General features: G+C 39.3%; 4 protein-coding genes across 5 annotated transcripts in view; 3 read left to right on the forward strand and 1 right to left on the reverse strand.

Annotated features, from left to right (window-relative positions):
• The window catches only part of LOC132196307 (unconventional myosin-IXa), a 42,498-nt gene extending 28,353 nt beyond the window's left edge, over positions 1-14,145 (forward strand). The window contains exons 2-15 of one of the 2 annotated variants that reach the window (XM_059618860.1): positions 6,843-7,375; positions 9,962-10,133; positions 10,560-10,732; positions 10,798-10,957; positions 11,020-11,405; positions 11,462-11,752; positions 11,806-11,979; positions 12,033-12,394; positions 12,448-12,659; positions 12,718-12,940; positions 13,001-13,182; positions 13,240-13,364; positions 13,424-13,523; positions 13,658-14,145. In XM_059618860.1, the coding sequence (XP_059474843.1) occupies positions 6,843-7,375; positions 9,962-10,133; positions 10,560-10,732; positions 10,798-10,957; positions 11,020-11,405; positions 11,462-11,752; positions 11,806-11,979; positions 12,033-12,394; positions 12,448-12,659; positions 12,718-12,940; positions 13,001-13,182; positions 13,240-13,364; positions 13,424-13,523; positions 13,658-13,830 (3,266 nt within the window). In that variant the 3' untranslated portion in view covers positions 13,831-14,145. The remainder of the gene's footprint in view (positions 1-6,842; positions 7,376-9,961; positions 10,134-10,559; positions 10,733-10,797; positions 10,958-11,019; positions 11,406-11,461; positions 11,753-11,805; positions 11,980-12,032; positions 12,395-12,447; positions 12,660-12,717; positions 12,941-13,000; positions 13,183-13,239; positions 13,365-13,423; positions 13,524-13,657) is intronic. The other variant, XM_059618862.1, reaches the window with a different exon arrangement.
• Positions 1-21,066, forward strand: part of LOC132196311 (peptide deformylase, mitochondrial-like) — a 54,058-nt gene that overhangs the window by 16,992 nt on the left and 16,000 nt on the right. The gene's annotated exons all lie outside the window — the stretch shown is intronic.
• Positions 14,279-16,371, reverse strand: LOC132196709 (uncharacterized). The gene is made up of 2 exons (XM_059619533.1): positions 16,311-16,371; positions 14,279-16,238 (listed from the first exon to the last, which is right to left on the reverse strand). Exons 1-2 carry the CDS (start codon positions 16,368-16,370, stop codon positions 14,391-14,393), a joined length of 1,908 nt encoding a protein of 635 aa, XP_059475516.1. The 5' UTR covers position 16,371; the 3' UTR covers positions 14,279-14,390.
• LOC132196856 (ubiquitin domain-containing protein UBFD1-like) lies at positions 16,432-18,481 on the forward strand. Its single transcript, XM_059619780.1, has 6 exons — positions 16,432-16,711; positions 17,109-17,351; positions 17,408-17,559; positions 17,608-17,730; positions 17,815-18,003; positions 18,115-18,481. The coding sequence occupies exons 1-6, from the start codon at positions 16,678-16,680 to the stop codon at positions 18,223-18,225; spliced, it is 852 nt and encodes a 283-aa protein (XP_059475763.1). The 5' UTR covers positions 16,432-16,677; the 3' UTR covers positions 18,226-18,481.

Raw genomic sequence — 21,066 nt, forward strand, 5'->3', positions numbered from 1 at the left:
AGAGAGAACAACAAACAGGTCGTCCCTTTTGTCCAACATTATGGCTGCTGCTGTTGGAATTCATTCCCCCACCCCGGGCAGGAGGTTGCTCCTTGTAAAGATGCTGCTGTTTCATTCTTCTCATCTATCCCGGGGGCAAACAGCAGTAAAATATATTCAAAAATAAAACCACATCATCAAATTGAAATTACTACACTTGGTCGCTCTGGCTGCCTCGCCTCGCGACGTCGAGAAGGAAATTGCGGTTTCCAATCCAATATAGCAGCGTGAGAAACAAACAAAGGAGGAAAAAGTGAATTTCCTTCCAAACTCTAGCGCACAGAAGACGAAAAAGTGGAGTGCGTTTTCATTTGCTTTATCGGATGCACGCAATTTGATGTTCACCGCCTGCAGTCTGCTCTCGCTTTATGACGGCTGCCATAATAGAGATCGAATCAATTCGCTCGCGTAATAATAATCATCTCACAATAATGCTGTAATGTATAATGCGGAGGATCTGGTTTCCATCTTCGCTCTCGCTATTATTGTTATTACGAGAACTGTGCAATGAGATGAGAGGCGTTGGCCCATTGTTCTCTTCTTCAACCGAGAATGATGTTAAAAGTTAAAACGCATTGTCAAGAGGAGAGGAAATTTTATTTGGTACAATTTTCCTACTTAATATCAGCCAATTTTATCAGAGATTGAAATGGACTGAAGAGATGGACAATGATATTTTTTAATGATACAAGATTTTTTATAAAATTAATGTAAAGAAATAATTATATATTTTTTTTTTATTAATAATAAAGCTTAATTTAATTTTCTTGTGATTATTTTTTCATTTCCAATAAAATTATTTTACATTTAATTTTTCTACAATCATTTATAGAAGTTAAATTAAAATAAAAAATATCTTTTTTTCTGATTTCTGTTTGCAAAATATAAAGAATTTTTCAATTTTTTCTCTCAATGCATTAGAACATAAATACATTCTTTGTGCACAATGTTATTTGTGAAAATAGGTGAAAATGATATATAAAAAACGGGTCTGGTACAATTAATAAAAAATTAAATTTTTAAAAACATACATAATAGGAATAAAAATTTTGAAACATGCATTTGAATGCGAATTGTTTTGAAAGCAATCATTTAGAACTCACTATTGGAATATAAAACACAATAGATGAGGGGCTTCCCAAGTCGAGCCATGAATAACAAGACGAGTTGTCGCGCGCTCGTTTAACATTCGGAGCACGGCCGAATGATGAGTTAGTGATGGGAATGGAAAACGAGCACCGGAAGACGATGGTTTTCGAATCCGCCGTCGTTTCTCACAATGAGACACATTTATTTTTTCCTCCTTTGTTCCTGCACTCGCGGATTTTCAATCCATGAGCCGAAATTAGAATGAGTAAGTTGGATCAGGAGACGCACTAGTCGAGAAGGTTCTTCACCTGCCCCCTGAATAAGCCGCGGCCATAATGATTTCTCGCGCCGTGTATGGAAGTGTTAATTAAGTGCTCACATTTGAAAAGAAGAAGAAGAAGCAACGACGGAGAATTTGTTTGCTGACCACTGAAAATTTGAAAAATTGCGTTCGGCTCTTTCAGCCTCGCGCGGCGTTATTTGTCACGTCCGATTTCTTTAACGAGCCGCAATTATTCATCGCGCAAACAATTTTATTGTTTTTGCCGAGCAGCGTGCAGAACCAGTTTGCATCTCGGCGAGATTTTTAATTACCCTTTCTCGACTTGCTGCGGTTAATTGTTGCCCACTTAAAACGCCGTATGTTTCAAATTTTGTGGCTGTTTATTGCCACACTTTTCTTCTTTCTTATTTGCCAGCGCATAATATAATAAATTTCGATCGTAATTGATAAAAGCACGCAGCCAATTAAATTGCAGGAATTTACATTTACATGTTCCGATTCGTAAGTGGGCAAGTTGAAAAATGATCGTTCTGCATCCCACACACTCTTGTACGATCTTTGACACGTATAAGTATCCTCGTTTAATTGAGTAAAGGGAGCAGTCGCGACAAGAGAGAAAAATCGGTTGGATGCGATCTGGTAATTTGTCTGTATGATAATTGTGAGTACGCGAACGGGCTTTTTCTCATGCTTCGCAGACAAAGGATTTTTGTGATGGATCTCTGCGGTAATGTCGAAGCAAGTGGGCGAAAAATGATTCAAAATACGTAGCAGAGATAAACTGTTAAATGCCTTGGATTTTATGAAATACTTTTGGTTTTTAATATTGAATTAGATTTATTAAATTTTATTTTTGCACTTTTTGTCCATGATCAACTTCTAGTTTATTTTTGCATTTATTAAGCAGTTTTTCTTGGTATGGAAAATTTTTACTAGTCATTTTTGTCTGTTAAATTACAGGAAAACAACAAACAAGGGCAAAGTCTGCACTTAAAAAGTGAATTTCATCTTAGCGAGTGCGTTCTTAACCGTAAATTTCGGCGCGTAACAAAAAGTTTGCCCTCATCCAGCTCCGAAAATTGCTATTTGCGCTCTATAATTATGGTAAAAAGAATCAGAACGTATAATATATTTGATTTCGGCGTTTTTCTTGGTGTGCCTTCTACGTCTCTCTCGCACAATCCGACGAGAGCTACCTGCCTTCTTCTTTTACCCACCGCGCCCTGGGCCATTTCTTACAACCACACTCCTCCCCGGCCCCCTACCGTACCCTGAGTGTCCACAAAACGGAGCCGCGCATTAAAATAACGCGAGACTAAGGGACTGGAAAAAATGAAAACTGATTGTCACTCAACACAGTCATCTTTGATCTGGTTTTTTTTTTGTCACCGAAATCTGGCTCAATCTCCGAAAATCAGGACGAGGTTAAACGCATCCGAGAGCCACTTCGTGTTATTAATATATAATTCCGTGCCTGCCGATGTATATGGGCTGATCCTCATAAATGCCTCAGAGGGGAATGAAATTCAGGCGGCTCACACACACACAAACGTCAGACACGAGGAGGGTTTATTAGAAAACGCGACCTAAACACACATGAGACCCAAACAGCCAGGAGGGTGAATCAAATTATAGTCGGAATCCTAGAATTATGGAAAGGCAACTCTGCCATTTCTTGGATCTGAAATTTTTTAATCTAGGCTGCTGTGAATTATAGTTTTATTTTTTCCCCTTTTAGGATAATAATAATTATTTTCATTAGTTCTCTTTGACAAAGAAATAATTTAAATAATGTATGTGTGACATCAATTTGCAATATTTTTTTTAGGATTTTAAGCATTTTTATCAATTACTTTTGATGTCATCATATCCAATTGAATTTTACATTTTATCCTTTACAAACAAAATTCTTGCCTGCAGTCATTTAAAAAAATTTGAATAAATAACAGCAGCCAAAAAATAAGTAACAAGATTTAATTCTTCTTTTCTACATTAATTTTCTTTGAATTCACGTTTACAAAAGTAAAAATTAAAATAAGTAATTAAATAAATTGATTGTAAAATAAAACCTTAAATTTTAAAATAAACCACTAAAATGAACATTATTTATTTCTTTACAATGAATGTTTTAAAAAAATTGTTTTTAATACAAAATTACATTATCACATTGCACTAGATTTCAGTTTTGTTTTAACCCCTGAACCTGCAAGTAAAGGTATATTTGCATAATTGACTAAGTAATCGATGATTAATTAATTTTGTGACAACTTTCTGACGACCAAAGGCTTAAGTCAAGGTTTTCTGAATTTTTTCTTTTAGATTTTGAAAATGATATCCTCTCAAGGTATTCTTTTTTACAATTGGCTTCCACGTTCATTAAGTCAAAGAACTCAATTTCAGCTTCAAGGAGTGTACTGTGTATACTTCACATGCGATAAAGGCCGTAAATTACTTGCTTAGCGCTTCAGTGACATGCTAAGCTTGAAGCCAAGCCATGCATAATCGTGCTGCATTAACAATTAACATCACGGCTGTTAATTGAAAACCTCGGCAAATGAACGGTGAGGCATAATGCTATGATACGAGCGAGACAGATTGATTTATACATGACCCGTCTCGTGACGCGATAACTCACAAACAATTTATCCACAACAACGAGAGATTTTCCTCTGAAAAAGCAGGCTTTTTTACCCAGAGCGACCTTCGCGGCGTAAATTAGCTGTCGCGTCTGCTGCTATAAAACCTCAACAAAAAACGAGCTCGCATTTTTGACATTGCGCCGAAACAATGAAAAAGCGGCGCAGGCGTTCGTGTTCAATCTTAATTGTTTTCTCACAGGCGTAATGCCCGAAGAATTCTTTTTTTTTTTTATTATTATTTACACACGCGTTCGATCGGTGGAGATTTTTCGGCGGACATGCGATCGTCAGTAGATATATATTTTCTCTCTCGAGCTGGAAGCGGTGCAAGTTGCAGGCACAATTATCAAAACGAAGAGGAAGGCGTCCGAGAAGTGGACGAAGCTCGTTTTCAGACCTCTAGGGCGAAATAAAAATCGTAGTCACTGGAAAGGCTCAGAGGAAAACCGAGTCATTCAATTAAACGGCGGCATCCATCTTAAACACGTCCTTTATACACACTTGATTTGCATTCCGAGAAATGGAAAACGGCACAGGGGTCTTTTTGTTGCTCATTATATAAGAGAGGCTTCTTGCTACCTGTGTATGTTATATGTAGGGTTTTTCTGGAACATATAAAAGTTGTCCTCAGCGCCGATTGGACGGCCACAACAACGATAATGACTCTTTTACTGGAAACACTATTTATATCTTGTTGTTGTGGAAATAGTTTGTCTTCTGTATATTTAACCTGCATCGGTCGAAAGTCAACTACACATAATTCACATTAGAACAAGTAAATTTAACGTGTATATCAGTTATATTCTTTGAAGAAATCATCAACTGTAATTGGTTTAAATTTTAACAAAGCTTTTAAAATGAATCTGGGATGTAAAATGATAAATTTTTCTTACTCGCTTCTAATTTCTAAAAGTAAAGCAAATTTAAATTGATTAAAAAGCAAATTTTAAACACACTTTTTGAGACAAATCTAAAATGCCGTTTTGTTTTAGAATAAAAACAATATTTACAACAAGGAAAAGTTCGATCTCGTCAATTGCAAGTTATTTCTTGATTTTGCTTATTCGCTTTAAAATTTTAAAATAAAGGAAGTTCAGATTAAAAATAAAAAAATAATAATAATAATAGATATAAAAGTTGAAAAAAATCTTATTTCTCTGTAAAGTATAAAAAACGTTTACAATTGGCGGACATGGCTAATGATATAGAATTTTGCAAAATTAATACGAGGCGCACCTGCTGGGCTGTTTTAATTTCACCCCCGGGGCGATTTGCATATCAAACAATAGGCAATTAATGTTGCGCGACGTCCATTATGCGCGCGAGAGAGGATAAAATAACTGGATATCCCTGGTCGCATGTAAATGTCTCTCGGAGACCTTTTTGTGTGTGCACGCGGCGGCGGCAACATTCCGACGGGCTTATCTGCTGCATTAATTCGCCTGACCGGCAGCTCTCGAACCGAATCCAAAACGCGTCAATCAAGCTGCCACTTTTTGATCGACTTTGGAAGATCCGCGGGCATCTCCAAGAGATGGGAGCGGGCGCTGCGATATTTCCATTCACTGCGGGCCGGACGACGTGTTTTAATGCCCGGCGCCCACCGAATGTGTATAAATTTTTGAACACAGTAGGATGATGATTTTTATATGTATACGCGCATCACACACGTACGCCGCCGGTTTGGAGAGAGGCGAGTGAGCGCGGCAGCAACCGGCCCGCTGTATAATTTAAGGCTAAAACTGGTCTTGTAATATTTTTACATAACCCCAGGCCTCACACGGTGCGCTCTGCGACGATCATCGACATTATCTGACCTTGTTCCTGCTTTGGTTCCCGATCCCCACCTCTCGCTCATCACTCATTTCTGATGTCTTTTCGATCAGTTTTGCTCGGGCCTTTGTCACTTCACCATGCTCTCGGCTGGTGCTCGCGATCGGCGCGCACCGTGTCGCCGAATTCGACCGCCAAGGGCGCTTCACCTCCACACCTCGGCAAGGACTGCTGACTTTACGCCGCATGCAGCAGGGTTTGCAGCGAGTTTTTTAATTTGGGCGCAATTTACACGGGAAGAGAGGAGAATACGCGACTGGGCTTAATTTTAGGAATAATTAATTAGTTATGCTGGATTAATTTTTGGTGTGGACATTCCTTCTTTGGAAAATAAGCAGTTTCCATTGACTGATGGAAATAAGTACAGGGGAATTTAAGTCAAATCCAATTTTGGTTATTATGCTAAAAATCCCAAATGTTGCCATTTTAGTTGTTGTTTAGTTAAAAAAAAAATTGTGAAATCAAGCTGCTAATTGTAAGGATCTTAAAAGTAACGCAGAATCCAGAATTTTTCTGTCATGTGATAAAACTATTTCAATTTAATTTAATGAGGGATTAAAAATAATTGTATATAATGGAACTGTGAACATATCTTTTTAAATAGCCCCTCAATTAAAAATATATACATAAATTGTTCATCGGTGGCATAAGAACGTTTTTTAAATAAATATTTAATTTTTAATTAATTTTAAAACTCCAAGAAAATTAAGTAATTACGTACTATTGTTTACTGTATTATTTGCTAAAAATTTATGTGAATAATATAATAATGATAATGTATAATTTACCTTTTATAAAAAAAAATTCTTTCATCCGTCATTAATTAATTGTGTAAATAAATACAAAATGAATTAAGTTTGACATTTAATATCAATCTAAATCTTGCAAATTTAATTAAATATTTATCTTCTTATTTGCTTTTATCCATTATTTACAATTTTTCTATCGTTTTGTTTCAGATGCAAGTTCGTCCAATGAGGCTGTGCACCTGCAGCAGCGTCTCCGCAGCCTCAGCACCGAGCTGGTGACCTTGCGCAACCGCCTCCACGTGGGTCAGCCGCCCCCGCCTGGGGTGCACCAGCCGCAGCCGCCTCTCCCCGCGCAGACGCAACCGCCAGCGCTGCCGCCGGCCAACAAGAAGCCCCTGCGCACCACGTCCCCGCAGCCGCCCCTCGGCAGGCACGTGCGGGGGCAGCTGCCCATTCCTGCCGCCTCCAACGCCGCCTCCGACGCGAGCAAGCAGCAAAGCGCCTCGGCGGCCGCTGCCGCCGCCGCCAGAGGTTCCAACAACAACCTTCCCGATCGGCTCAGCCAGCCGTGCACCCCCAGCAACCCTCCCGCGCCCCCGCTGCCCCCAGTTCCAGCGCCCACTGCCGTCCCACCCCCCATGGCGCCTGCAGACCTCGAGGACCTGATCCACCTGCCAGGACCGTTGACGGAAGACGCTGTTCTCAGGGCGCTGCAGGCCAGGTTTTCGGCCAACAACTATTTTGTAAGTTAATTTTTAATGTTTCCCTCGCAAAATAGTAAGGTGGTGGATTTTATATTTTGTTTTTATTTTAATACTTATCTATTTAAAATTTTAATGTTTTTTATTGTTAAAAACTAAATATTATTTTCGTAAAATACTTCATGAAATTTATTTGAAAATCTATTTTAAATAAATAGATAGATAGATAGATAGATAGATAGATATCTATTTAAAATTATTTTCTATAAAGTTTTATGAAGTATTTTATTATAATAAATAATAATATTTAGTTTTTAACAATTAAAAATATTAAAATTAGTTATTTAATGCAATTGTTGATTTTTTACACAATATGATACATAAAACTTTCATCCAATTAACTTTTAAAAATAATTTAGCAAATAAATGTAGGATATTACTAGTCTCACTTGTTCTAATTAGCTTTAAATTATAAATAATATTCGTGCGTGAAGCAGCACTTCTAAGTATTGTTTAAGTTGCTATTCCAATTAAATCTTACTCATTTGAAAATTGAATTGATCAATTTTTGTTTTAAAATAACATTATAAATCAGATTGTTCAATCAATCTGTAGCAATGCATAATATTTAAATTTAAGACATTAATTTCTTGTAATTTTCCAAATATATTTTAATGCTGGATGTTCTCATTCCGATATTCTCCTTACAAAACGTTAAGCAAAGCGTATGCTATACTGAAAATAATAAACTATACAGTGCATTGATATCTTCTTGACTTTTATAATCTTATAAATCTATCTAAGCCTGCAACTTCATCAACCAGTACATTACTGTTCCTTCTCCAAAATCCAGCCTTCTCATATTATTCGGAGAGCAAGAAATAAAACGAGACCTGAGCAGAGAAAAATGTTCACGTCTCCTCCTCAACCCTATTACAGTTGCTACATATACTCTCGGAGATTGTTAATTCCTTTTTTATGTCTGCGGCATGCCCAATCCTCTGCGAGTGGGAGTTGCAAGAGACGAGTTTTCTGGTCGAGCGTATGTGTGTGCCATGCTGTGTTTGCTTTGCCGAGAACTGAGGACAAGAATAATCATTTGTGGTTCACATCCATGCTTTATTGTTGTTCCCAACACGCCTTGATTGTCATCCGCGATAAAAAGAGCCAACTGTAAAGCTATTTATTCAAATAACGCCACCACTGCACGAAGTTTAATACAAACGGAAAAAGACGGGCTTTCCAGCCGAAATTGAATAAGAAAAGAAGCCGTTTTCCGTGGCAAGGGACTTATTTTTCTCTCACGGCTAGCATCTCCCCAGGCGTCTTTTAGCGAACGCAAAAAAATTAATAAACGTTGCTCGTTCATTTTCGTGCGCTAAATTTGGTTAAGGAATTTTAATTTATTGTCCAAGCTAGTTGGATATTCGCTCGCGTATTATTTTAGCATGCCATTGAAATTCTCCCTTTAATTCAATTATTATTGCTCGTTGGCGAGAGCGATGAAAAAATAGGCGGAAAAATAATGTCCGAGAAAGGGCCGTCGGGCCGCGACGGCTGCGGTGCTGGAGCCGGTTCTCTTTTTTATTGCGCCTCTCTTTCTCTGTTAGTTTTGTCGGCGCGTTTAGTAGGTTGGATTTTTTCGTTTGATTCTGGGAAAAACAAAGCAGGACACTCGTGTACACTGAAATCAGTGCCTCCTTTGTTTTCTTGCGCTCATCCTTCATGCCGTTTGACCGCAGACTGTGCACACACATATCCATACACTCGGCGCTTTTAGCGCTGAAATTCGATATCGGAGAGAAGGTCCGGCACCAAGCGTGTATAGTACCGCAAGCCTATTAGACTGAAAATTCTTACGCGGCGTGAAAAGCGTCAGATACCTGTTGGCGAAAATCGCACGTACGTGTCGCGCACTCGTCTGCCCTGGAGAAAATTCGCGTAGAAAAAGTTAACAAGAAGTGACCATTTCGATTTATGCAAATTTGTTTCCAACCGTGTATCTGCCTCATTTATCTATCGGCCGGCTGATCCTCGCGGACAAAATATCTTCAGAAATTTGTGTGTTCGCCCTTTTTTCTTATTTTTAACTGGCTGCCATTAGGGAGCTAATAAATTTGGATGTTTTATATTCTGTTGCCAGGCAATAATAATTTAGCACGTCGTCTGCCTCTGAAAACCGGTCTTCTTCATTTTCTGCGGCTCGCAAAATCGCGTTCGACTTCACTTGCTCGTTTCTGGGTGTGCGCCGATAATAAGACAATGCAAAAAAGTGCAAATAATTTAATTCGCAATTTCTCGCCGGCTTGTATACGTTTCTTTATTTTTCTCTCGCGCATTGATGAATTTTGGCCCTCGCGCTACGGGTTGCCGCGAAGGAATGCTGAGCCCGTCCGGCTACTTTTTAATCACCGAGAGGCGCGAGCGAGGATGATGATGATGATACCTGCAGGAATTCACACGCGAGCCTATACGCGGCGCAATCGTAAAATTCATTCAATCATAATTTTAGAGCACGATCGTCACGACTCGCTCACACGCGTCCCGTGATCTTTAACCTCCAATTAACAAACTTGTTAGCAGCAATTTGTGGATTTTAAAATTCGTTCCGTTCGCACTTTTTTGCAGACCAACATCGGGCCCATCCTGCTGTCTGTGAACCCGTACAACGACGTCGGAAATCCGCTGACTCTGAGCAGCACCAGAGGAATTCCGCTCAACCCAAAACTCGTGAGGGTGGTTCAAGATGCTGTCCGCCAACAGTCTGAAACTGGATACCCACAAGCCATCATTTTATCAGGTTTGCACATATTTTTGCATTTTAATCAAGAGATTATAATTTAAAGATTTAATTTTCAACATTTATAATATTTGAGTAAATTTGTGCTAAAAAAATTAATAAAAAAAATGAAAACGAATAATTATAATAGTATCAAAATTTGAGGTTAAAAAGTAAAAAAATTTAAAATGAAGCTAATGTTGTTTAATATAAGGTTTTGTTAAAAAAAAAGGATCATAAATATTTTATTTATTAATAATAATATAAAATACGCGCGAAAGAAATATTTTAATCTGTTACACAATTATTATAGTAAATAATTATTAAAATATTTATAATTATATTTAATATTTTTTTATGTTTATTAATATCTTGTAAATAATTTTTTTGTATTATCAAGTTATATTAAGTTAATATTATTTGCTAATTATTAAATTAATTGTGTAGGTGGAAGTGGCTCTGGAAAAACATTTACCTCAATGCTCTTGCTGCGCCAATTATTTGATGTGGCCGGTGGCGGCCCCGAGACTGACGCCTTCAAGCATTTGGCCGCCGCATTCACCGTCCTGCGTTCACTGGGCAGCGCCAAAACCAGCACCAACACTGAATCTAGTCGAATTGTAAGCACCTCTCAATAATGAAAACTGCAGCCATTCATACATTCATTTTCCATTTTCATTCGCAGGGTCACTTCATCGAGGTGCAAGTTACAGACGGTGCTTTGTACAGGACAAAAATCCATTGCTATTTCCTTAACCAAACCAGGGTTGTGACCCCCATGAAGGACGAGAAAAACTACCACATTTTCTACCAGATGCTTGCAGGACTTACAACAGATGAAAGAAGTAAGCGGGATTTAGTTTTTATGAACAATTTTTATTAAAAATTAATTTAAACCACCCTTTAGCAAAACTCAATCTGGACAAATACTCAATTCACAACCTGAATTACCTGCGGTACGGTGACACGTCTCAGGACGAGGCCGAGGATGCTGCCCGTTTCCAGGCGTGGAAAACCTGCCTTGGCGTTTTGGGAATTCCATTTCTTGACGTGGTCCGCGTATTGGCTGCCATTCTGCTCTTGGGCAACGTTACCTTTGTGGATAAGCCAAGTGCAAATTCCAACGCCGGAGCCAACGGAAATGCCATCGAGGTTGGAGTGGAAGGCGAGTCTGAGCTGGCCTCAGTTGCCAGTCTGCTGGGTGTTCCCGCCGTGTCCCTGGGCAGGGGCCTCACCACCAGGACGCACAATGTCCGAGGCCAACTTGTGAAGTCAGTTTGTGATGCAAATATGGTGAGCATTTTAATTTTATTAATATATCCTGAGGCTAAAAATTTATTTTTTTACAGTCTAATATGACGAGAGACTCTTTGGCAAAAGCCCTCTACTGCAGGACTGTGGCTACCATTGTGAGAAGAGCCAACAGTCTCAAAAGATTGGGATCCACCTCTGGAACCCTTAGTTCAGACTCGAACGAGTCGGTGCACAACCAAGCCGAAGTGGCCAGTCAACACGCCTCCACTGTCGGCACTGCTGGCTCAAAATCTAGCAAATCCATGGCGGCCCTGAATAATGCTGTAAGGCACGCCACTGATGGTTTCATTGGTATTTTGGATATGTTCGGATTTGAAGACCCAAAGGTATATATTTAAAAAAAAAACTAAAACGAAAAAACTATAATTTTAATTTTTAGCCATCTCAACTGGAGCATCTATGCATCAATTTGTGTTCCGAAACAATGCAGCATTTCTACAATACACACATCTTCAAGTCTAGCATCGAGTCTTGCAGGGATGAGGGCATCAGGTGCGACGTAGAAGTCGACTATGTTGATAATGTTCCCTGCATTGATTTAGTTTCATCACTGGTTAGTAGCATAGATTTTTTTTTAATTCTGACATGAAAAATAATTTTTTACAGCGCACTGGTTTACTGAGCATGCTGGACGTGGAGTGCACCATGAGAGGAAACGCCGAGTCCTACATCCAGAAGGTCAAAGTTCAGCACAAAAGCAACCCGCGGCTTTTCGATCCAAGACCTTTGGAGGCGCGAACTTTCGGAATTCAGCACTACGCAGGCAGGGTGGTTTATGACGCGTCCGATTTCTTAGACACCAACAAAGATGTGGTCCCTGACGATCTGGTTGCTGTTTTCCACAAACACAGTTGCAATTTCGGTTTTGCCACCCATCTCTTTGGAAGCGAATTGAAGGCCCTGTTTGCCAGAGACACCGCTCCGAGAGGCGTCAGCTTCAGGATTTCACCAACCTCCCACACTGACTTGTAATAAATAAAATTTTAATTTTTGAACATATTTATAATAATTTGATTCCCAGGCAAAATGGAGATGAGCCTGTTTCGACTCTGACCCAGGACTTCCACACCAGACTGGACAATTTGCTCAGGACCCTAGTGCACGCCAAGCCTCACTTTGTGCGCTGCGTCAGAAGTAATTCTACAGAGGCGCAAACGCAATTCGAGAGAGCCACCGTCATGCGACAGATCAGATCATTGCAAGCTCTGGAGACAGTAAATTTAATGGCTGGAGGTATTTTTCTTTGATTCAACTGAAATATTTGAATTAATAAATTTAATTAAAAAAATAGGCTTCCCGCATAGAATGAGATTCAAGGCTTTTAACTCCCGGTACCGACTACTCGCTCCCTTCAAGAGACTGCGCAGGACTGAAGACCGCGTCCTCGAAGACTGCCACACCATTCTGCAAAGTTTTGCCCTTGCTCAGCAAAACCAAGCCGACCTCATGAAAGAGAACTCGTCCTCTACTGTGAGCACCAGTTGGGCAACTGGAAAACGTCACATTTTCCTGAGGTAATTAAAAATTAAAATTAAATTGGAAAAATATTTTTTTAAACCCCTTTAATAATTTAGTGAGGGAGCACGGCAGCAATTGGAGGAAATGAGAAATTCAAAACGGCACAAGTCTGCAGTGTTAATACAATGTACATGGAGGGGATGGCACCTGAGAAGGAGATGGCCTACCCTGAGGAGGACTTTGGAACTCCAACTTGTCAGGCCTTCAAACAATGCAAGCAAAAACGCAGCCAACGCAGGTACATTAAAATCTATATTTTAAAATAAGAAAAACGTTTATTAAAAAAATTATTTAGCCGCAGCTGCTGCAAATGCTCGGCCTCGACCTCAGCCTATTGCCGGTACGCCTCCGCCTGACATAGCAGATAAATGTGACCACAAAATGATTCAGCAAACTTGCTCTCTCTTTGGATTGGACCTGGTGAGTTATCTTTGCAGTTTTTATTTTTCCCTTGATAAATGATTCCTTTCATCTTATAGGAGCGGCCGCCTCCAGTGCCCCCGAGTCGATCGTACACAGTGACTGGAAACACAAAACTTGGCTATCCACAAACCAGACTCATGAAAATGGCTTTTCCAGGTTTGTTTAAAATATTTTAATACTAAAATAAAACAAAAAAATATATAATTAATTAGAAATATTACATTAAAATAATTTTATAAATATTTATTGCAGTCCATGATATTATAATTTTATGGTTTTTAATTTCACAGAAGATGGAAGCGTTGAAAACGTTGTGCTTCTGAAGGGAGAAACGGTACTCGTGGTTGGAGCTTCGCCTCGTCGCGGTCACTTGCTGGTGGAACACAGCAACTGCACCCTTCATGTGCCATTCCAGTATTTGGAGCTGAAACCCACGCAGCAGCAACGTGGCGTCAGCATCTGAGCCAATTCACCTTGTATAAAAAATGTACTCTTTGTGGAACTTTGAGATTTATTTTGTGCAAAGAAAATTTCCTACGTGCCATTCATAATTATACGAACATTGAAAGACGCTGAAGTGCAGAGCTTAAATGAGATTGTTAGTGCAAAGGAGTGGATTTCTCAGGGTTTATCAGTTGCAGATTTTATTTGTATGTCTATTTATGTTATCAATTAATTAAAAACTAACCGCGTTTATCTGTATGAAATTTGTAAATAAAATTTACCTCTGAATATGTGAGTAAAATGCTTTTATACACAAATGATTCTTATTTTTTAGCTGAAAAATAAAAGCTCTAAAATAAATACCTTCAAATGCGAAACTTACATTATAAAAAAAAAACAGTCTTTTTCATCCATAATTATGTGTAGGCCTTAAATTTAAAAACAATGAAAATTTTTAAATTTTACTTGAATTTCCATTTTATTGAATCAGTAAAAATTTCAGTTCCACTGTTTATAAAGATGTCTTTAAACATGCACATAAGTGTTTTAAAATGTTAGTGATGACACTGTGAGCTGAAATCAAAGGTAAAGGGTCATAGTTTCCCTCTCTTTGTCACTCCACTTGAGATCGAGCAGGCTTTCACCAAAAGTCTTGCAGATTTTGCCTAGGGCCCTCGAGGTGGCGTCCTGCACCAGATCCATGGCTCTGTTTACCTTGGCCACATCGCTGGCACTCATTTTGCTGCTCAGGGCCGAACCCAGGGCGATCCTCTGCTCGATTGTGTGCAGAAGGGTGATCAGGGGTGAGATAATCTCCTGGAGTTTGATCTGCACAATGCCAAACTTGTCCTCGACCACTGACGCTAGGACCAAGTTCGAAACGGCAGAGACCATGAAGGACAAGAAAGGCGCCTCCGCCATCACTGCAGTGACCAGCTTTGAAATGTTGGCAAAGTCATGAGTCATTTCAGTTTCCGGGTCAGCCTTGAAGAATTCCTGGACACTTTTCATGGCTGCCTCGAACTTGGTGGGAACTTCAAAAGGTTCGTTTGGTACAGTTTTGACAGGGACCAGTCGAAGGGGAGACTGGATCGATTCCATGGGTCGGATGGTCGGCGTCTGCGGAGTCTGGTACAGAAGGCCTCTGAATCTGGACATTGGTTGGGCAGTCTGGACGGGAGTGCTCGGCTGATTTGGGGTGCTCGAAAGTAGAGGAGAGCCAAAGCTGTTGCCATTGAAGGAAAGATTCTTGAATTTTTTCACAATTGATTGTATTGACTTGTTTGGAGAAAAATAAATTGAATTGGATTGAATTGAATTGATTGGAGCCTTCTGGGCATGGTCCTTCTTCAAATCAAAGTCCTTTTGGAAATTTTGCACCGAGTCGGAGAAGATCTGCATCAGTTTGTTGAATCTAGTCGGGTGTCCTCCAGGCTGGCTGATGACCCAAAGCTCGGAACGTCGGAGAACATCGAGCTCGGAAATGAACAGCAGATAGCGACTGGCGGCCAGTTTGAGTTGTTTGGTTGACTCGAGAGCTGCAAACAGACTTAGTTGTCCTTCCTCTGTGGCTTCGATGGGGAAGTACCAGTTGGTGAGGAAGACGGCTTCGGTGACTCGGTTGTTCACGGAGAGGAGCAGCACCAAAAAGTAGAAAATGCAGAAGGTTTTGAGCAAAAAGGAGATGCTGAGGTAGCTGAAGATGGCCAGGAAGTTTGAATCTTCTGCCCAAACAAAGACCAGCAGTTGGTAGATCAGAATGAAGGCATTTAGGCCGATGAAACTTTTCAGGGTGGGAAGGAAAAGGGTTTTTGGTGTTTCTTTAAAGATGGACTTGACTTGGGTCCACAAGGGAAGGTTGACTACAGGTACGGCATCGAGAGGGTGCAGACCGTAGGTGGTGCGGACGGTCACAAAAGTGCCGGCCATCAGGAAGAAGAAACTCTGCAGCATGGGGTTGTTGTTTGAGTCCGAAAGGAAAAGTCCGATCAAAAGTGTTGTCACGGTGTTGCTGAGCAAAATTTTCAGATGGTCTCCTGTGAAAGTCTTCAAGGGCAGGTCAGTGACGACGTCGACTACAGTCCGGAAAGTTTTCGACGCCAGAGAGAGCGCCGAGTTCTTTTTCCTCCAGTTGGCATCTTTCACAAGCTGGTTGATCTTGGACAGCCGGACGGTCTGCGCTGTGCTGGACAGACTTTGTGAGATGAGGATGGCTTGGACGGCGGTCAGCACGCACACCTCGGCCATGAACGCGAGGAACCTGAGCGAGAGAACGCTCTTGACCGAGCTGGAGAGCCAGTTGATGGGGTGCAAAGGGCTGAACAAAAGCACCGATTGCAAACACGCATAGGCGGCTGCATGGCACATCAGACACCATGACACGCTGCGGATTCGCCGCTTCGTCCGCTCCTCTTGTGGAATCGGCATCTGTGATTAGAAATTTGAATAGATTTGCGATCAAATTTACTTAAATTAAGTTGAAAATCAAAGAAAACAAACCTTGCTGCCGGCAAAAGCGCGGTCTTTCACATCAACGGGAACGGCAGACCGGGCAGACATACTGGATGGGGGCGGGGCTTATTTTTCAGCTGGTGGCGCGCCGTTCAAAAAAGTTGAGATTTGTGTGAAAAATATTGTTTTTCTTATTAATTCACGTCTGAGTAAATGAATTTTATTTCAGAAATTTACCTGTAAAAACTAAGACTATTTTGCTTATCATATATTCAGGGATAACCAAACATTTTGCAAAACTTTTATCTTTTCTTCTGCTTTCTGACAAACAAGTGACTGCAGTTTTGCGCGTCACCACAAGTTTACAGCAAACAGCAACAGTTCTCGTCAAAAAATAGCAACAAAAGAAGAAGAAATGGAAGAAATGTCCAAAGAAGTTGATAAAAATGGTAATGGGAATAAGAAGCATGCCTTCGTTGATAAATATTTTAATTCTCAATACATTTTTCACCTCCAGTGTTTAAATTTTGAATTGTCTAATTGAAAATTCGATTCGACAAAGTTGATGTTAAAATTCACTTGTTTATTATTTTTGCAAGTAATGCCAAGGGAAAAACAAGCCAAATAGTTTCAACTCGTGTTTCTGCTAAAATTCATCTATATTATTCAAAAAGTTAACTAAGAAATACTTTTTACCCTAAATCTGATTATCAAGAAAGTGAGCAAAGTTAATTTTAAACTTTAAATTCATTTTTCTAGACTTTTCTCTGGAAGTAAAAATCCACTTTTTAGACAAAAAATTTTAATATTTCGGTAAGTTTAAACCAAATTAAATTCTTTTTCTAGACGTGGCAGCGCCGCAACAAGCTACTGAAACAAAAGACGAAGAACCGCCTGGTGCTGAAGAGAGTAAATCTGACATAGCAGCCACGGTCGATGACATTTTGAAAAGCCAGGAAGACCCTGAAGAGGAAGAGGGTGGAGAGACAGTCAGCTTTAAAGTGATTTTTTGCAAAACCAAACATGAGGTCGAGTTTGGCCTTGACAAGACCATCATCAAACTGAAAAATCATCTTCAAAAAATTATTGGTGTGTTTAAACAAAAATGTCAAGCCGAATAAATTTTAGTAATTTTTATATTTTAGGCGTTCCACCAGCCATGCAGAAAATCATGATCAAAGGCCTGGCCCAGGACGACCAAACCTTACGCAGTCTCGGAGTTACCAAAGGAGCAAAGGTTATGGTTGTGGGTTCAAAACTTGATGATGTTATTGCAGTGTCGGCGCCGTCGCCTCAGGTAATTTCCAGACAATTGATGTTTTGTTGTTTCTAACAATTGATTTAGGAGTTGGCAGCTGCCGAGTCATCAACCAAAGAGAAGGAGACCTTCTGCTCTCAAACAATGCACAAAAAAATTCTTGACAAAGGCATTCCTGATGACGCTTTGCCCGGAATCAAAGGAATTAAGGTAATTCAAAAATATTTAATTTTCAGTAAAAATGAGACTATTTTTTTTTAATTATTTAAAAATAAACAAAACATTCTGTAACAGGAACCTCTGCCCGCGTTTCCTTTGCATGGTATGCTCAACAAGCAGGGCAAAAAAGTTAGACTGACTTTCAAGATGGAGCTGGATGAGTTGTGGATTGGAACTCAGCAGCGCACAGACAAGATCCCCATGAGTTCTATAAAAGCAGTTGTCAATGAGGTTATTACTGGACACGAGGAGTATCACATTCTAGTAAGTGGAGTGTTCGATCTTTAAAAATTCATGAAGCTATTTACGTAAATAAAAATTTATTTTTTAAATTAGTGGTAGGAAAAAAATATTAAATTTGACTTTATGTTTTAGGCTATTCAGTTAGGGCCGACAGAAGCATCCAGATATTGGATTTACTGGATTCCCGCTCAGTACGTTGATGCCATCAAAGATTCCATCCTCGGGAAATGGCAATATTTCTAAAGCAAAGACTGTCAATGACACCTTGGAGTGAAGCAGCTGAGTTGATAATTGCTGTGATCTTGAATTATAAAATTAAAAAACCCTGTTACCCCATTATTCTGCTATCAGCGCGACATAAATTGTATGTTCCACTATTGATTTTCCAATTTCCACTATTCATACCTGCAGCAGAGTTGAATAGGAGTTATGAATGTGTTTCAAATGAACATTATCTGCTAAATAATAATTATGTGGACAAATAAATTTTTTACTTGGAGTCGCAAGTGTTTTGCTGAACACAAATTATACAATTGGATTATTTTAGCATGCAAAATGTATGTAGCTAATGACATAAATCATTTTGAAGACAAACTGCCATTTCTTGCTCCTGGTGGCACCAAGTAATTAGTGCCCTTTATTAATTAATTGCTCATATTGCACAATAATAAACTAAGGGAAGAGAACCTTGTGTTGTGATAGCCGGGGAACTGAGTTTGTTGGCACTGCATGCTGTGCGCAATTTTTTTGTTTAATCATGTGCACGCTTAGTCTTTTCCGTGACTAGTGGAGCTGTGCTTAAAATTACCTGCAGCATAAAACAATTAAACCCTTTTACTGCAATACAGGATGGGTAAACAGAATTCTGAAATATATACCATTATATTCAGGTAGCAAACTCAACAATATATAGAAGATTAACTATTATTTCTATTAAATTAATATTTTGTTTTAAACACATTTTTACCAAGCCTGATTTAATTTATAGATTTGGAAAATATATTGAGAAAAAGGTAACCAATAAAAAAATTTTTTCAATGAAAAATAATCAATTTATGCAATTCAGAGAAAATCAAATTTTCTCAAGCATTAGTAAACTAAAAACTTTCATTCCGTGTTTAAAATAAATATGTTCCGCTTCTGTAAAATCATGTGGACGTGAAAAAATCAAGGTGAAAAATAAATAGAGCAGTGCAGAGTTGCAGACAGCAGTTTCCTATGTTTGTCATTTGCGATTTAAATGTGCATATAGCGTGAGGAAAATTGTATGGGAGAGCAGCATGTGCATCGAAGGAAAGCGCATTTCGCTGCCGCCGACTTGCTGCAGTTTGATAAGTTGAAAGCGAAAGGGCACTGCTTCTTTATTGGCGATGCAAGAAGAATCGACTTAATAAATTCAAGGCTAAGGAGTGAAAACTTCAATGATAAATTAATCGCTCAGTTGCATTTTACGAAGCAGTTAAATTTTCCCCGAACCATTAATAATCTGTGCACTTCATCGATTACCACAGGAAGAGGTTTTGTTATGGAAATTTCTGAATACTCTTCATTTTTACCTTGTCAATATATGCAAAAATGTGTTTCATAGCCGTTCGGCACGTTTAGCTGGGAAAATTGATTTAAGCACTACTCGCGTTCGTTTTGATTGATGGCTGGAAATAGCAAAGTTGTTGCTTCGCTAACGGACGCTTCCCATCAATCGCGGTTTTATTTTTAACCGTGCTGGATGATTTAGTTGGAAAACGCGGCCGCAGCGAGGAGATGGATGGCAAACTCATTTTCATTGTGTGCGTTTTGCTCCTTCATCAAAAAGGGCCGCGCGCTGCGGGAACACATTATATGTGGCATTGTGCAGAAGAAAGCGTTTGACGTCACAAATAAATCGCGGCTGCACGGCATTTCGCGGGCTAATCCGCGATGCCTTGCTAAACTGACACCGAAAAGTTTAGCGAATGTCGTGACATTGAAAAGAAAATACGTGCCAGGTAGAAAGTAGTGTGTCCCCAATTATTAATTAAACACTCAGTTTGTACCTCTCGGTATATTTGTTAATTTTACAAATTTCCATTTCAATTTTTTTCCCAACTTGAGGGAGTTGTATAAATATATTGTTGAGGATGAGCAGCGATGGGATAATATGAAAAATGTAATGGCCCATAATCACGCCGCGCCTTCGCTTCCGTTCATGCTTCGCCTCACGTATTTCGGAAGAGGGCGGACGTTTGTGGTGAGAAATTAGAATATATACCCATTTGCGTCGCCCGTAACCGTAAAGGCAAAGATTATCTCGAAGCCTTTCACACTGGACGACTGTAGAGAAAGAAATGGGTAGATGTCGTCGATAACCTGTTATTATTCTCCGATCATGAGGGGCTGCATAAATTTATTGACTGCCAAGGTCAAACTCGCACGATCTCCATGTCAAATTTCCATAGAAGCTCAACTGTTGAGATGAAAATCAAAGCCAAAGTTATGGGATACTAGGGATATTTTTAATTTTTTTAAAAATTTATTCCCCTTTTTGATATCAGATAATTATTATTTTAGTACATACATTTAAGTAATAATAAAAATAAAACAGATTTCCTGGAAAGCCACTGATTGTAATACAGGTTTTTTAAATTAAGTAATAAAAGTTAATTTCCTGCTAGAGCTCACTCATTTCTCACAATTGTCTGCTTGAAGTTAGTTATGAGGAATTCTTTGTAAATTGCAACTTGTCCATGCACCCAACTGCAACTGCACGAGACTAATCCTGCAGAGGTTAATTTCTTCTTTAGCAGAAGTTTAAATTTATGGCCAATTCTACCTACAAAGTATGCATGTTTGAAACGCAAACTTTTTCTTAATTTGTACAGTCGCGCTCCCCCTTTAATCATAATTTCCTTGAAAAACGTTGCCAACGGCTTGGAATTAATTAACTAATTATCTAAGCCTATGCACAGCTTGAGAATGAGAATTCGCGTGAGGAGGTTGAGAGGTTTCTTCGTTGCGAGGGTTTGCAACTTATGATTAGCTATAATTGCTTGTCTTCATAAACGCAGAAAGGTGCGTGCCTGGTCTCTGACAAGTCAAAGATATCAT

Source organism: Neocloeon triangulifer, unplaced genomic scaffold, assembly GCF_031216515.1.
Source record: "Neocloeon triangulifer isolate White Clay Creek 2 clone unplaced genomic scaffold, ASM3121651v1 ptg000012l, whole genome shotgun sequence".
NCBI classification, from domain to species: domain Eukaryota; kingdom Metazoa; phylum Arthropoda; class Insecta; order Ephemeroptera; family Baetidae; genus Neocloeon; species Neocloeon triangulifer.

What these genes read in the sequence shown, in the direction of transcription:
- LOC132196709 (XM_059619533.1), bottom strand. Translation starts at nt 16,370, where the DNA reads ATGTCTGCCCGGTCTGCCGTTCCCGTTGATGTGAAAGACCGCGCTTTT. An exon ending in GCGCTTTTGCCGGCAGCAAG is followed by an intron (nt 16,239 to 16,310) that starts GTTTGTTTTCTT and finishes TTCTAATCACAG; the next exon opens with ATGCCGATTCCACAAGAGGA.
- LOC132196856 (XM_059619780.1), top strand. Translation starts at nt 16,678, where the DNA reads ATGGAAGAAATGTCCAAAGAAGTTGATAAAAATG. An exon ending in TCATCTTCAAAAAATTATTG is followed by an intron (nt 17,352 to 17,407) that starts GTGTGTTTAAAC and finishes TTTATATTTTAG; the next exon opens with GCGTTCCACCAGCCATGCAG. An exon ending in CCGGAATCAAAGGAATTAAG is followed by an intron (nt 17,731 to 17,814) that starts GTAATTCAAAAA and finishes ATTCTGTAACAG; the next exon opens with GAACCTCTGCCCGCGTTTCC.